Source organism: Scyliorhinus canicula, chromosome 10 (assembly GCF_902713615.1).
Source record: "Scyliorhinus canicula chromosome 10, sScyCan1.1, whole genome shotgun sequence".
NCBI classification, from domain to species: Eukaryota; Metazoa; Chordata; class Chondrichthyes; order Carcharhiniformes; family Scyliorhinidae; genus Scyliorhinus; species Scyliorhinus canicula.
The window spans coordinates 112,040,236-112,053,722 of NC_052155.1; the positions used below are offsets into that span (position 1 = coordinate 112,040,236).

General features: G+C 41.0%; 1 protein-coding gene across 16 annotated transcripts in view; it reads right to left on the reverse strand.

The window, feature by feature from the left end:
* The window catches only part of ncoa2 (nuclear receptor coactivator 2), a 361,025-nt gene that overhangs the window by 128,099 nt on the left and 219,439 nt on the right, over positions 1 to 13,487 (reverse strand). For all 16 annotated transcript variants that reach the window (XM_038809570.1, XM_038809585.1, XM_038809580.1 and 13 more), the window contains 2 exons: positions 8,061 to 8,168; positions 6,199 to 6,371 (listed from right to left, as the gene is read on the reverse strand). In XM_038809570.1, the coding sequence (XP_038665498.1) occupies positions 6,199 to 6,371; positions 8,061 to 8,149 (262 nt within the window). In that variant the 5' untranslated portion in view covers positions 8,150 to 8,168. The remainder of the gene's footprint in view (positions 1 to 6,198; positions 6,372 to 8,060; positions 8,169 to 13,487) is intronic.

The following is a 13,487-nucleotide window of genomic DNA, read 5'->3' on the forward strand; positions in this document are numbered from 1 at the left end:
ATACTGGTTACTTCAGTGGGGTTATCCTGCTACAGGGCAGCACTGTACCACAAGTGGATAGCACTGTGGCTTCACAGCGCCAGGGTCCCAGGTTCGATTCCCCGCTGGGTCACTGTCTGTGCGGTGTCTCCCCGTGTCTGCGTGGGTTTCCTCCAGGTGCCCTGGTTTCCTCCCACAGTCCAAATACGTGCAGGTTAGGTGGATTGGCCATGATAAATTGCCCTTAGTGACCAAAAAGGTTAGACGGGGTTATTGAGTTATGGGGATAGGGTGGAAATAAGGGCTTAAGTGGGTTGGTGCAGACTTGATGGGCCGAATGGCCTCCTCCTGCACTATGTTCTATGTTATCTCTATGGGAGTTTGCTTCTGTGGGGTTATCTCTATGGGAGTTTGAGAGGCCATTCAGGAGAGCATTGGAATGTTGAAGTCAGAGATGACAAAGGAATGGACGAGGATTTCAACAGGGGAGGCTGATTTGAGGCAACGGTCTATGCAATCGAAAATATGGGGTTGCAAATTTAGCTCTGGATCAAGTCAGGCTACTAATAGTCGAATTCAACCAGAGACATGAGCAGGAACCAAGATTCCATCAATAATCTGTCACCAGTTTCTCCCTCTCCTCAATGGCTTCCTTTGCATTTCGCCAGCAAAGATAATAACTCAAATCTGCACCTCTCCTCGCTCAATCAGGCGGCAAGGATTTCAAAGCCAATAGTTAAGCTTTCCAGAAGCTGACTCCAAGATGATAATTCAGAAACCTGCCAAAACCTAGCGAAACAGAAATGTGCAAAAAAAAAGCACCCATTCAAAAATAAAATACCAAACCATTTTCCATCAAATAGATGTTTGAAAAAAATCCAACTTTCCAAGGTCCTCTGACAACAAAATAGGTGAAGAAGGACAATGGAAACATTCAGCTGGCCCGCAAGGTAAATAAGGATGCAATTTGAAGGCAATTACATGTTAATGAGACCTGCAAAAGTTATATCAACTTGACTGGGTCATTTACATTCAGGTGAATCAGTTTCAACTTGCAAAGAACCAAGGAAAAAACAAAAAACTCTTAAACATTTCATTTTGTCGTAGATTAGAAATAGGTCCTCTGCTTCACTGATCTCTGGGTAGTCTCAGATCGCACATGGTCTTCTAGATACGAACCAGATCCAGAACATTTATCCGTCAAGCAAGAAATGAGGGGTGCCAAACATTTGATTGGACCCAACCGCATGAATGTCCTATGTTTTGTTTTTCTGCCACATTTTCATACAACCTAAAACTACTACTGCAGTGTCCATTCAGATTGTGCCTTTAGACTACAATATCCACACCAAATTTATTCTTTCAAGAGATGTGGGGGGGGGGGGGGGGGGGGTGTCACTTGTTATGCCGGATTTCATTGCTCATTCTTAATTATCCTTGAACTGAGTGGCGTGCTCGGACATTTCAGAGGGCAGTTAAGAGTTTACCACATTGTTATAGATCTGGAATCACATGAAGGCTAAGAATTCCCTAAAGGACATTTGTGAACAAGATGGGTTTTTACAAAATGATCACCATTACAGAGACTTGGCTTTCAATTCAAGATTCATTAATTGAATTTTAATTCCATGATGGAATTTGAAAATGTTTCTCGAGCATTCACCTAGGCCTCTGGTGATATTAACACCATGCCACCAAATCCCCGATTTTAATGCTTTCAATTCTGATCTTCACTAGCCTCTGTTATTCACAGATCACAAACCACTCCAAGTGCACTGCCCTGCCAACTTTCCCTCTTCCCAAGACTGAGGCTTATTTTCCTCCCGAGCTTTCCCACAGCTTCCCTCAATTCCATATTAAACATTCTCTTAAGGAGCTGACCATATCGCGCCCAAATTATCCCCCCCTAGTCAACATCCCGCACAGTTTACCTCTCTACTTTCTAACCAAGCTCTCCCTTCCCACAAGATGTTCTCGTGGACTTCTGATCTGCTCAGTCTCCATCAGCAACCTCACCATAGATGATACTATGAAATGGGCATGAGCCCAACTGAAACTTACTCCAGCTATGACAATTTCCAACTGAATGAAGCCTCCAAGTGAAAGCGACATCTACGTCAATGGCTACTTCCATCTATTCTGGCAAAAGCGTTGTTGAAACACATTACCGTCATTCTAAACATTCGGCCTCTCTTTTGAAATATCAGATAAGTCAATTCTTATTTATGTATTCAATTTGCCATCTCACTATAGAGGTTGGAAATGTCAAGACTTTTCATTGGCAGTTTTGCAAATGTGCTTTCCATAGGCCGCTATGTCCTGCTCCTTCCCTGGATAAAGAGATGGCAGAGCTAGCTCACTAATTATTAACAAGGTGGATGTTCAAATACAGACCAATAGGAGAGAGGAAGGTTTTGTAGTGTCAATCTTTGAGCGTTGGCCAATGGTGGATGCTAGATTGCTGGTCTTATCATGTAGTGCTGCAGAGAGGTGACAGTGAAGTTGTTAGTGGCAGTAGGAACGGGAGAAGAATGGAGCTTCTACATCACTTGGCTCCACGGCACGTTGGCACAATGGTTAGCACTGCAGCCTCATAGTGCCAGGGACCAGAGTTAAATTCCAGCCTTGGGTGACTGTGTGGAGTTTGCACTTTCTCCCAGTGTTTGCGTGGGTTTCCTCCAGGTGCTCTAGTTTCCTTCCATAGTCGAAAGGCGTGCAGGTTAAGTGCATTAGCCATGGTAAACTGCCCCTTAGTGTTCAGAGATGTGCAAGTTAGGTTCTGGGGTAGAACGGAGAAGTGGACATGGGTAGAGTGCTCATTCAAAGGGTCAGTGCAGATGGGCCGAATGGTCTCGTTCTGTACTGTAGGGATTCTATTCTATGAATACCCTCAGCCAAAAGCTCACTGATGGTACCATACAGGTTTGTCAGACATAAAGCCCTGGGGCAAAGTTTTCTCCCGCTTAATATTGTCAAAACAGGAGACATCCTTTTTAGTTGCTGCCTCCACTTAAAATCCCAATTCCTGCTATCACCACCTCAAGATTTACTATCTTCTAGCCAGCCTCCTTTCCACAGCCCTTCACAAGCTTCAATGAAGACTGCAACCCATATACTCCCTCATCACCCATCTTCTCCAAGCTTCAATGGCTATTTGCTAAACCCAACAACCCCCTCCCCAAACACTCGCCACAATTCGTTGCCAAAATTTTAAAATTCCCGCTTGACTCCTTCACTACTGCAACACCAAGCTTCTTACTATTTTTCACTACTTGACTCTATTGTCTCATTTACCCACAGCAGTCCCACCCTCTCTATTCAGGTCTTTCTACCATCTCTCCTTGAAATAAAGTTCCCTTACAAACACTAATCCTCTATTGTGTCTTTCATTTCCCAACCTACACGTTTTTAAAACTTTCCCCACCTGCTTAGGATCAACTGCATGTGAAGCACTTTGGGATGTGTCCCTGCATAAGGAGTACTGCAGATTTGTAAATTGTACCCTACTGGTATCAAAGGAGCAGCAGAACTATACTGTTTACTAAGCACACATTAATCTACATGACCATGCTATAATAAATTATTTCAAGATGCTGCAAATGAAAACAATGATTGATGTGGCCAAATTTCATTCCACACACCCTGGATTTTTTTTCTATATTATCATCAATATGACTGATGGGTGCTCCTGTGAACATCCACATCTAGCTTTCTCGGAGTACCACCGTACAAACTCCTACCTATATCTTCACAATGTTATCAAATCTCATCAAAATGGGATTGTCTGGTCCCGCTGTTGTCAAAGGGATTTCCCATTGAATCTACCTCCACTGCTGGGAAAACCAGAGCGGGGGTTCCCCCAACTTGGTTTCACTCTCCACAGATGCTGCCGGATCGGCTGAGTTTTCCGATTTTGCTTTCATCTCATTAAAATATAACCCCTTTAAATCTCTTTGCCAATATCTCAAAAGCTGTGGAACCCCTTACCTTCCTCAATGCTTATTTCCTTCTGCAATGTTCAGACCTTTAAAAATGCTGGGCAGCATCAATCTATTTACTATCAATTTACCTGGTCTTCTCTTTTGCTTTTTCTCAGCTTGGAAATTGTAATCTGCACCCTGGCCTTGATTTCTTAATAATAGAAATATAAATATGGAGGGCATATTCCGATGCAAGGCAAGTGAAATTTCTCTGGTGAACACTAGCCACAGTTCTCATCATGAGAATTAATTAATATTGCAAAACAATGCAACTGGAATAAGTGACAATAAATTCAAGAAGTAAATTAAAGATACATCCTCTGAATTGTCTACTGCAATTTCTCTTTTCAATAAACGTGAATTCACTCCTTGCAAGAGCTGAAATGATCTTCTACCTGCTAAAGGGATGGAGATGAAATGAGGACTTTCACTACTGCAGCCTGCAGCAAAAGTTAGAGTTCAATTCGGTCACAATTAAAGTCAATGGCTCTTAAGGAACCTCCCGAATGTGATGTCGAGTGACCAGTGGAGTGAGTTACAATACTCATACTTGAGAGTAAAATTGAGATATACAAGATGATAAAGTAAATGTGGAGGGATGCTTCCTCTTGTGGATCATTCTAGAACGAGAGGTCATAGTCTTAGGATAAGAGGTAGCAAATTTAAAACAGTTGAGGAGAAACTATTTCTCCCAAAGTATTGTGAATGTGTGGAATTTGCTACCCCAGAGTGTGGTGGATGCTGGAACAGTGGGTAAATTTGAGGAGTTAGACAGATTTTTAGTTGGCAATGGGTTGAAGGGTTATGGAGTACAGGCAGGACAGGAGTTAAACCCAGGATGAGATCAACCATGATCGAATGGCGGAGCAGATTCAATGGGCCAAATGGCCTAATTCTGCTCCTATATCTTATGAACTTATGTTATCAACTTCAGATCTGCTGTGAACCAAGACATAGATTAGATAGAATTAAGTAGGATATACAGCACAGAAACAGATCAATCCACCAATCAGTCCATGCCAGTGTTTGTGCTCTAAGCATCCTCTCATCTTAATCTACCATCTTAACCCTCTATTCTCTTCTCCCTCAAATGCTTGTCCAGCTTCTCTTTAAATACCTATACTATCTGCTTCAACCACTCCCTATGGTCGAGAGTTCAACATTCTTACCACTTTCTGAATTCCCGACTAGATTTTTGGTGATCATATCAATGCTCTTCCCCATGAGAGGAATTCTTTTTTCTATATCCACTCTATTTAAACCTTTCACAATTTAAAAAGTTCTCTTACAACACTCTTCCTTCTGTTTCTTAAGAAATAGGGGACCAAGCCTCTTGATCACTTTCCGATATATTTATCAATGCATTTCTCGAATAAAATCTTCTTTCCAACCTCACCAGTACGTTGAAATTTATTTTATAATATGGCGACCAGAATGGAACGCAGTATTCTAGAAGTTTGGTCTAACCAAGATCCCATGCAGGTTTAGCAGAACTTCCCTATTTTTCAATTCTATCCCCAAGAAATGAATCCCAGTTCTTGATTTTGGTTTCTTTCATGCCCTTAGTAATCTATGGTAGAGTTTTTAGCGATTGGTGTTCCTCTGCCCCCAGTAAACTCGCACCTTCACGTAATAAGTGACAACCCCATTTTTCCTCAGAAAACCTACTACTTCACATTTAGCTGTTTTTGACATCATTACTAATTATCTTCCCATTCTGCAAAGTTATTAATGTACTCCTCAGTATTGACAAGTATTTGGTAGCATTACAGATTTAGAAATTGTGGTTTTAATTCCAATGTCCAAATGTAAATTGTGAACAGCAGTGGTCTCTGTACTATTTTCATGCAACTGCAAGATTGTCACTCTGAATAATTCCCCTTGGCTCACACTCTGTTTTCAGTCTTGAAGACAGCTAAGCAACCTGTTCTACCTTTTGTCTCCCAATTGCACATTCTCTGGCCTTATTCACTAGTCTATTTTGGGGTACCTTTGCATTTGCAAAGGCATTTTGAACATCTCAATGAATTACATCTGTAACTGAACTGTAGCTTTACACAGGTGAACTTCAAGGATTTCATCGATACTGCCGAGATTGTTTCACCTAGTTTACCCTTGTACGTATTCCATCCATCTCCAATAATTAAAAAATTTGATTAGGAAGGATGATCACAACACAGTTTGCATCTCACATCAACCATTTTATAACTAGATTCATTGTGTGCTTTAAGCAACTTACCCTGCTCTTTTATATGACGGATTCGTTTCACAGTTTCTTTTAAGATTGCACATTTGTCTGGTTTTACATTGAAGTTGTCAATGTCATTGAAATTAGCAAATATCAGCTCAGCAAGTTCTTCAATATATTTATTCTCTTGCTCCCGATGACGTTTCTCAGTGCTACGTTTAGGGCTGTTAAAACACAAAAGCATTAATGCTAAGTGCCAGAAACAACAGAAGAAAATTTTGGTCAATTGGTTTTGTTACATGTAGGCAGTTACGCTGGTGTTTTTAGCGCAATGCTATCAAAAAATAACTAAAAGTTTGTCCACACATTCTCGGAGCAGACTAACATTTTACTTAATTTAAAATAGCAAGTAGCAATAAAACTGATGTATTGTTTTCCCTGATTAATAATACCATTTTCTGAACACCAGAATAGACATAAACTGTTTTCTAACAGCCTGAAGCAGATATTGTTCTGTGGCACAAGCGAACCCAGCAATGGCCAAGATGAAGAATACGATCCGAGGTCAACTGCCCATATCTTTTTTTGGTCATCAAATTATTGTAGGTAAAGGTGTGGGCATAGAGCCTCTCAAACCTAATTTGTCATTCAATTTGATCATGCCTGATACAAATCAGGGGGCAGCACAGTAGCCTTGTGGATAGCACAATCGCTTCACAGCTCCAGGATCCCAGGTTCGATTCCGGCTTGGGTCACTGTCTGTGCGGAGTCTGCACATCCTCCCCGTGTGTGCGTGGGTTTCCTCCGGGTGCTCCGGTTTCCTCCCACAGTCCAAAGATGTGCGGGTTAGGTGGATTGGCCATGATAAATTGCCCTTAGTATCCAAAATTGCCCTTAGTGTTGGGTGGGGTGTCTGGGTAATGGGGATAGGGTGGAGGTGTTGACCTTGGATAGGGGGTAGGGTGCTCTTTCCAAGAGCCGGTGCAGACTCGATGGGCCGAATGGCCTCCTTCTGCACTGTAAATTCTATGTAGTCTATGTAAATCAATGATGGGAAAATAGGGTTGAGGTACATAGCCCTTGATGGTCTTCCTTGGTGAAACATTGTTGATCGCTGTCTTGAAAATTTCAACTGATTCAACATGCACTGCCTTTCATGGAAGAGACTATAACTTTGTGTGCAAAACAGCATTTAATTTCATTCCTGAATAGCCCAATGCTAACTTTAAGATAGGATCCAATTGTTATCAATTTCCCCACCAAAGGAGCTAACTTCTCTGTTGACTTTATTGAATAATTTTAAATACCGTATACATTTGAGCATACAACCCAAGTTTATGGTTTTGGACCCACTCCAAGTGGAAACATTTTCTCCACATTTCCCCTATGAACCTCCTCATGGTTTAAAAGGCCTCCATTAGGCCACGTCCCAAGCCTTTTTTTTTCTAGAGACTATTCAGTCTTTCCCAACATCATCTCTATTCGGATATCGTTCATTCTGGTTTGCATTTTCTCCAAAGTTTCTAAGTTCTTTTTGTTACAAGAGCTTGGACAGTACTCCAAGTCTGGTCTAACCAAGGTCCTATATGTGACTCAAAATCGTGCAAAAGGTTCCACCTTGTTAAATGAAGTGTAACTGGGTTTTTAAACTTCATAGTAATGGTTCACCATCTTTACTGACTCCAAAAAGTGTTGGACAAGATATACCTTAATTGTATATAGGATCCCTGGTTCAGCTCAACCAACACAGAAAACCTAACAGTAAATACACTGTTACTAGTGATTATTCGTATCCAATTTCACTCATCACTTTCACCCCATCGATGACCAAATTTTCAACAGAGCAATTGAGCGCCTTGGTCACTATTTAGTGCTCAGTATATGGAATTAATTTCATTAACTGTATATCTCACCTCGGCCGTGGATGATCACATGGCGATTCCTTGCGTTTTCGTGAGTCTAATCTGGCAGGGTCCGAGGAATTTTCACCCATTCCACTCATCTTGCGGACATATAAGCAGCTGGTGAGATGAAGGAGATGTTTCAATTAGCACTTTGAAGAGCGCAACTTTCTCAGTTATAAGTACCTGATGCCTGCTAGGTTCTGAACAAGTTTATTATTATTTTCTGCCTGGCATAATTCTAATGCTGCTTAAGATAGTAACATGGACACGAGCACAACTTAACTTCCAACTATTCCACATGTTGGACAAGATATACCTTAATTATATATAGGATCCCTGGATCAGCTCAACGAACACAGAAAATTCAACAGTAAATCACTGTTACCAGTGATTATTCGTATGCAATTTCACTCATCACTTTCTACCGCATAGATGACCACATTTTCAACAGAGCTATTGAGCCTCTCGGTCAATATTTAATGCTCAGTATAAATATAGAATAAAAGTATTTCACTCATTCCTCACTGCTCAAAAGGCAATTTGAATTTTATTGAATTTGCTGTGATGCAAAACTATTTGCCTTTTAAAGATTAATATTTCAGATTCTCCTGTCTAGTACCACAATGGATCCCGAAGATCAGTCTTCTTTAGTGCTTCAAATTATTCAAGTTCTAAACCGTTTAATTCATTTGAGGTTTCATACAGAAAAATTGGAATCAGTATAAATAGTTAAGCATATTGAAAACTCATGTCATAAGCTCAATATAATTTAGCCAGATTTGCACAACAACTTGTTATAGTGCAGCGTGATATTAATACAATATTAACACAACTTGCAGCAAAGAGGAAAATACATCATGGCCTGAATTTTCCAGATGGTGGGGAAATGAACCCCGCTATTCGGAGAGTCAACAAGGATGCGTCCACCGACTGACAGGCTGGCTGCCAATTTATGTTCTGATAAGCATTGATTGGACTTTTACTTCTAAGGAAGTCCCACCTTGGAGAGCTGGTGGCCAATCAAATTAGCCAACTGCTCTCCAATCCATCCAAGCGGAGTGCTGCAGTGGCTGGAAGGAACACTGCAGCCAAGTGTCAGGAGCCAGTGACAAGTTAAGTGGGTAGGGTTCCCAGGGAGGGGAGTTTCGGAAACTCTTTGGTGGCTGGGGATGTTGCAAGTGAGGTGATAGGGTTATTGTGGGAAAGGTTGAGTGCGTTAGGAGGTCCAGCAGTGTCCGGTCGTTGAAGGGAGGGCACCCCTCCTCTCTCTGCCTGACGGAGGAATTAAATATTTTCTATTTCATACTCTGAGCTTTCTTACATCTGCCAAACTTAAAATTAAGGCTGGGAAGGAAAAGGCTCTTAATTGGCCATTGAATGATCACTTAAAAGCCTTAACGGCACATGGGCGATTTTCCTCTCGAGGCCCTGCCTGTCCCAGTATAAAATCACATCTAGGGCAGGGCGGGTAGGATCCTGGAGCAAATCGAGCTGATGCAATTTCACGCCCCCTCCCCACCCCAAAATTTGTTGAGGGAATGCAAAATTCAGGTTTATGTACAAATATATACTTGTCACTACCATAGGGATCGGGTGCCAAGAGTATGTTTCCCCTCATTTGGGGGAGGAAATTTAGCATTGTGGGCACAGTTTAAAAATAAGGGATCTGCCATTTAGGACAGAGAAATTTCTTCTCTAAGTATTAGCCTTTGAAACTCTCTTCAACAGAGAGCAACGGAGGCTGGGCTATTGATTATATTAGAGACCGAGTTGGACGGGTTTTTGATCTACAAGAGAATCAAGGGTTATGGGAGGCAGGCAGGAAATTGGAGTTAAGGCCCCAATCAGGTCAGCCATGATCTTATTGAACAGCAGAGCAGACTGGATGGACAGAATGGTCTACACCTGCTCTTGTTTATGATCATATGACCTATCCATTGGTTTACTTCTGGCAGTTACCTACAAATTTAACTGTGAAGATTACAAGATAGTTATCGAAGTTGGTTGCAGATTTTGATTGCAGACATCAATTAGGTGACCAGCCATACTAGTAGCTCAGGAAAAACACCCAAAGACAGCTTAAGCAGCTAGAAATGAGACATTCCATTTTTAAAAGCTGCTTTTGTTGACCTTTTGGATGATTTCACAAAATTCCCACGGCAGTACTGGAGGATTAACATGACAAGCGAGATATAAGCATTACTTGAATTATCAATCGCAGCCTTTACAAAAGAAACAAAAACGATAGTTACAAGTGAGAAAAACCTGCATAATGGGTGTGATAACACAGCCAGACATAACACAAGTTTTTTTTTGGGCTATGGCTAAAACAGCTGACGGGTTAGTACATAATGCAAAAGTTAAGCAAACCCAAGTGTTACGTAGAATCAGTCAGAAAATATTTTGGTCCAACATGTCTATATATGCTGGTGTTAATGCTCCACATGTGCCTCCTCTTAACATGTCCTTCGAATCTTCATTCCTCTCATCCATCTTCCCCTTAAAACGCATCTATGATAAGCATGCATAGAGCATGGTAGCATAGCATAGCACAGTTGCTTCACAGCTCCAGGATCCCAGGTTCTCTGCACGTTCTCCAGTGTCTGCGTGGGTTTCCTCCAGGTGATCCAGTTTTCTCCCACAGTCCAAAGATGTATGGGTTAGGTGGATTGGCTATGCTAAATTGCTCTTAGAGTCCAAAAAGGTTAAGTGGGGGTTACTGGGTTGCGGGGATAGGGTAGATGTGTGGGCTTGAGTAGGGTACTCTTTGTAAGGACCGGTGCAGACTCAATGGGCTGAATGGCCTCCTTCTGCACTGCACTGTAAATTCTATGATTCTATGTCAATCATTCCAGAGGGTACAAGTTCCACATTCTCATAATTTTCTGGGTAAAGTATAATGTAACTATTTCTTCTGACGAAGTTTTTCCTGAATTCTTTATTGGATTTTGTTACAATCCCTACGGTAGTCATGAGGTGTGGACCATCCAGTTCCCTGTAACCTCTACTGAGTACGAAGTCCCCCAGTAATGGGGCAGGGCTTTAATGAGGGGAACCTGTGAGGTATAAACACCCCGACCTGGGGGCGGTACGGTGACACAGTGGTTAGCAGTGCTAAGGTCCAGGGTTCGATCCCCCCAGTACACTGTTCGTGTGGAGTTTACACATTCTCCCCATGTCTGTGTGGGTCTCACCCCCACAACCCAAAGAAGTGCAGGGTAGGTGGATTGGCCAGGCTAAATTGCCACTTAATTGGAAAAAAAAGAATTGGGGAGTACTTTAAATTTATATTTTTAAAAACCCTGACCTGGGTCAGGGCGGGAGAACCCTTTGGGAGTGGAGTAGTTTAATGTGTGTGATAATAAACCTTTATTTTTGCCCTGTGTTCCTTGTGATCACTCAGTGCAGATTCTACAGATTTATTACTGACTGTCTTACATTTATGGGTCTAGTTTTGGACTTCCTCCATAAGTGGAAACATCTCTCTACATCTTAATACATCAGACTCCCTCACAACATCAGACTCCCTCATAACATCAGACTCCCTCAAGGCCCCCATCAGGTCATTTCTCAAATCTTTACTTTCGTATGGAAAAGAGTCCCACCCTATTCAGTTTTTATTGATTGATGCAACACAGGAGGAGACCATTTAGTTCATCATGCCTATGCTGTCTCTTTTCAAGAATATGCTAACTAGTTCTACTCCTAGCTCTTTCCCTATAGTCCTGTAAATTTCCTGAAAGTTGTACCATCTGTGTTCTGGTATCATTCTTTCAATTTCTTTGTACTTTCTCCAGCATCTAGATTAGCTTTGCAAGAAAAACTGCAAAATACATCTCTTTATGTTTGAACCAACAACCTGTGAGCTTAAAAAAAAATCTCTGCCTTTTCACTGTATTCCTCTATAAATTAATCCCAGTACCCAGTTCGCATTTAATGGCTTTGCTGACATGTGTTGTTATTTTTAATGATAACATTCTGATGAAATGTCAGACTTAGTATTTTCACAATTTTCTGTTTCTAATTATTACTGATGGACTTGGTTTGCAGAAGCCACATTGACTGGAATTCTAAGGGACTGCTTTAGTTTGAACATACAGCTCACAGTAATAAATAAATTGGTTCATAATTCATATTTGTAGCGTATTCTTTTACTAAATGGCTGAAAAACTGCCAAACTTACTCATTACTAATTGAGGATAAGGAAAGAAGCTGAATTTTACTCTGAAGCTTTTCAAATGTTAAGCACAAACACATCGTAAAGATTAGCTATAACAAAAGATAAATAAACTGGACATTACAAAATATATGTTCAAAAGAAACTGATGTACCGGAGAATAATGATGAATAGGAACAGAGTGTAAGAGTAAATATATGGGAAGGGAAATAAAAACTATGCAAGATGTAGTATATACAGCAAGTTAATGACTATCTTGGTTTTAATTCAGGCTGATCATGCTGAAGGATATATCTTTCAGACATTGAGAAAAATCATTTTAAAATGTTTCCAATTGCTTGATTCAGAAAAGTGATGGAATAATAAAAATGCTCCTTTTGAAATTATGAAAATTTCCTGTGACCAAAATATTTCCCACATATTACAAAACTACACTGCTATCCTCGATCACCACTTTTTGATTTCAACATGTTGTTCACACTGCTGCTTCTGCCACTGCGCTCATCAAACAGGAAAGGATGTGTTGTCAGAGCGAAAATAAAAACCACTGTTTTAATCTTGATAATAAAATAATTACTGTCAACACAATCCACAAGACAGAGGGAAACTGCTCGAAAGAACTAATTCTTTAAGGACCACACCCTCACGAAAACATTCTTATGCAAGGTACTTTGAATATTATGATGATCTATAGCCTTAGAATAAAAGGGAGTCACTTTAGAACAGAGATGAGGAGAAATTTCTTCAGCCAGAGAGTGGTAGAAATTTCTTCAGCCAGAGAGTGGTAGGTCTGTGGAATTCATTGCCACAGAGGGCGGTGGAAGCCGGGACATTGAGTGTCTTTAAGACAGAAATTGATAAATTCTTGATTTCTCGAGGAATTAAGGGCTATGGGGAGAGAGCGGGTAAATGGAGTTGAAATCAACCATTATTCAATGGTGGAGTGGACTCGATGGGCCGAATGGCCTTACTTCCGCTCCTATGTCTTATGGTCTTATAGTCCTCAGTGAATGCTGATCCTGCAATCAGGTGTTTGGTACCATTATCTCTTTTATTGCCTTGTCCTTTCTATGTATGTGTAATGAATATATATGCAGACTCCGAGGAATATTCATACAGGTCACTGTGTCCTGACACGAGAAAAACATTCAATCTTTGTTGACGGTACCAATACCATGGGGGGAGAGGGGGTGGTGGTGCAGAGATCACACGTTTTCCACTCGCCTTCCTCAACTCTGCAAAAATTACCATAGAAACCT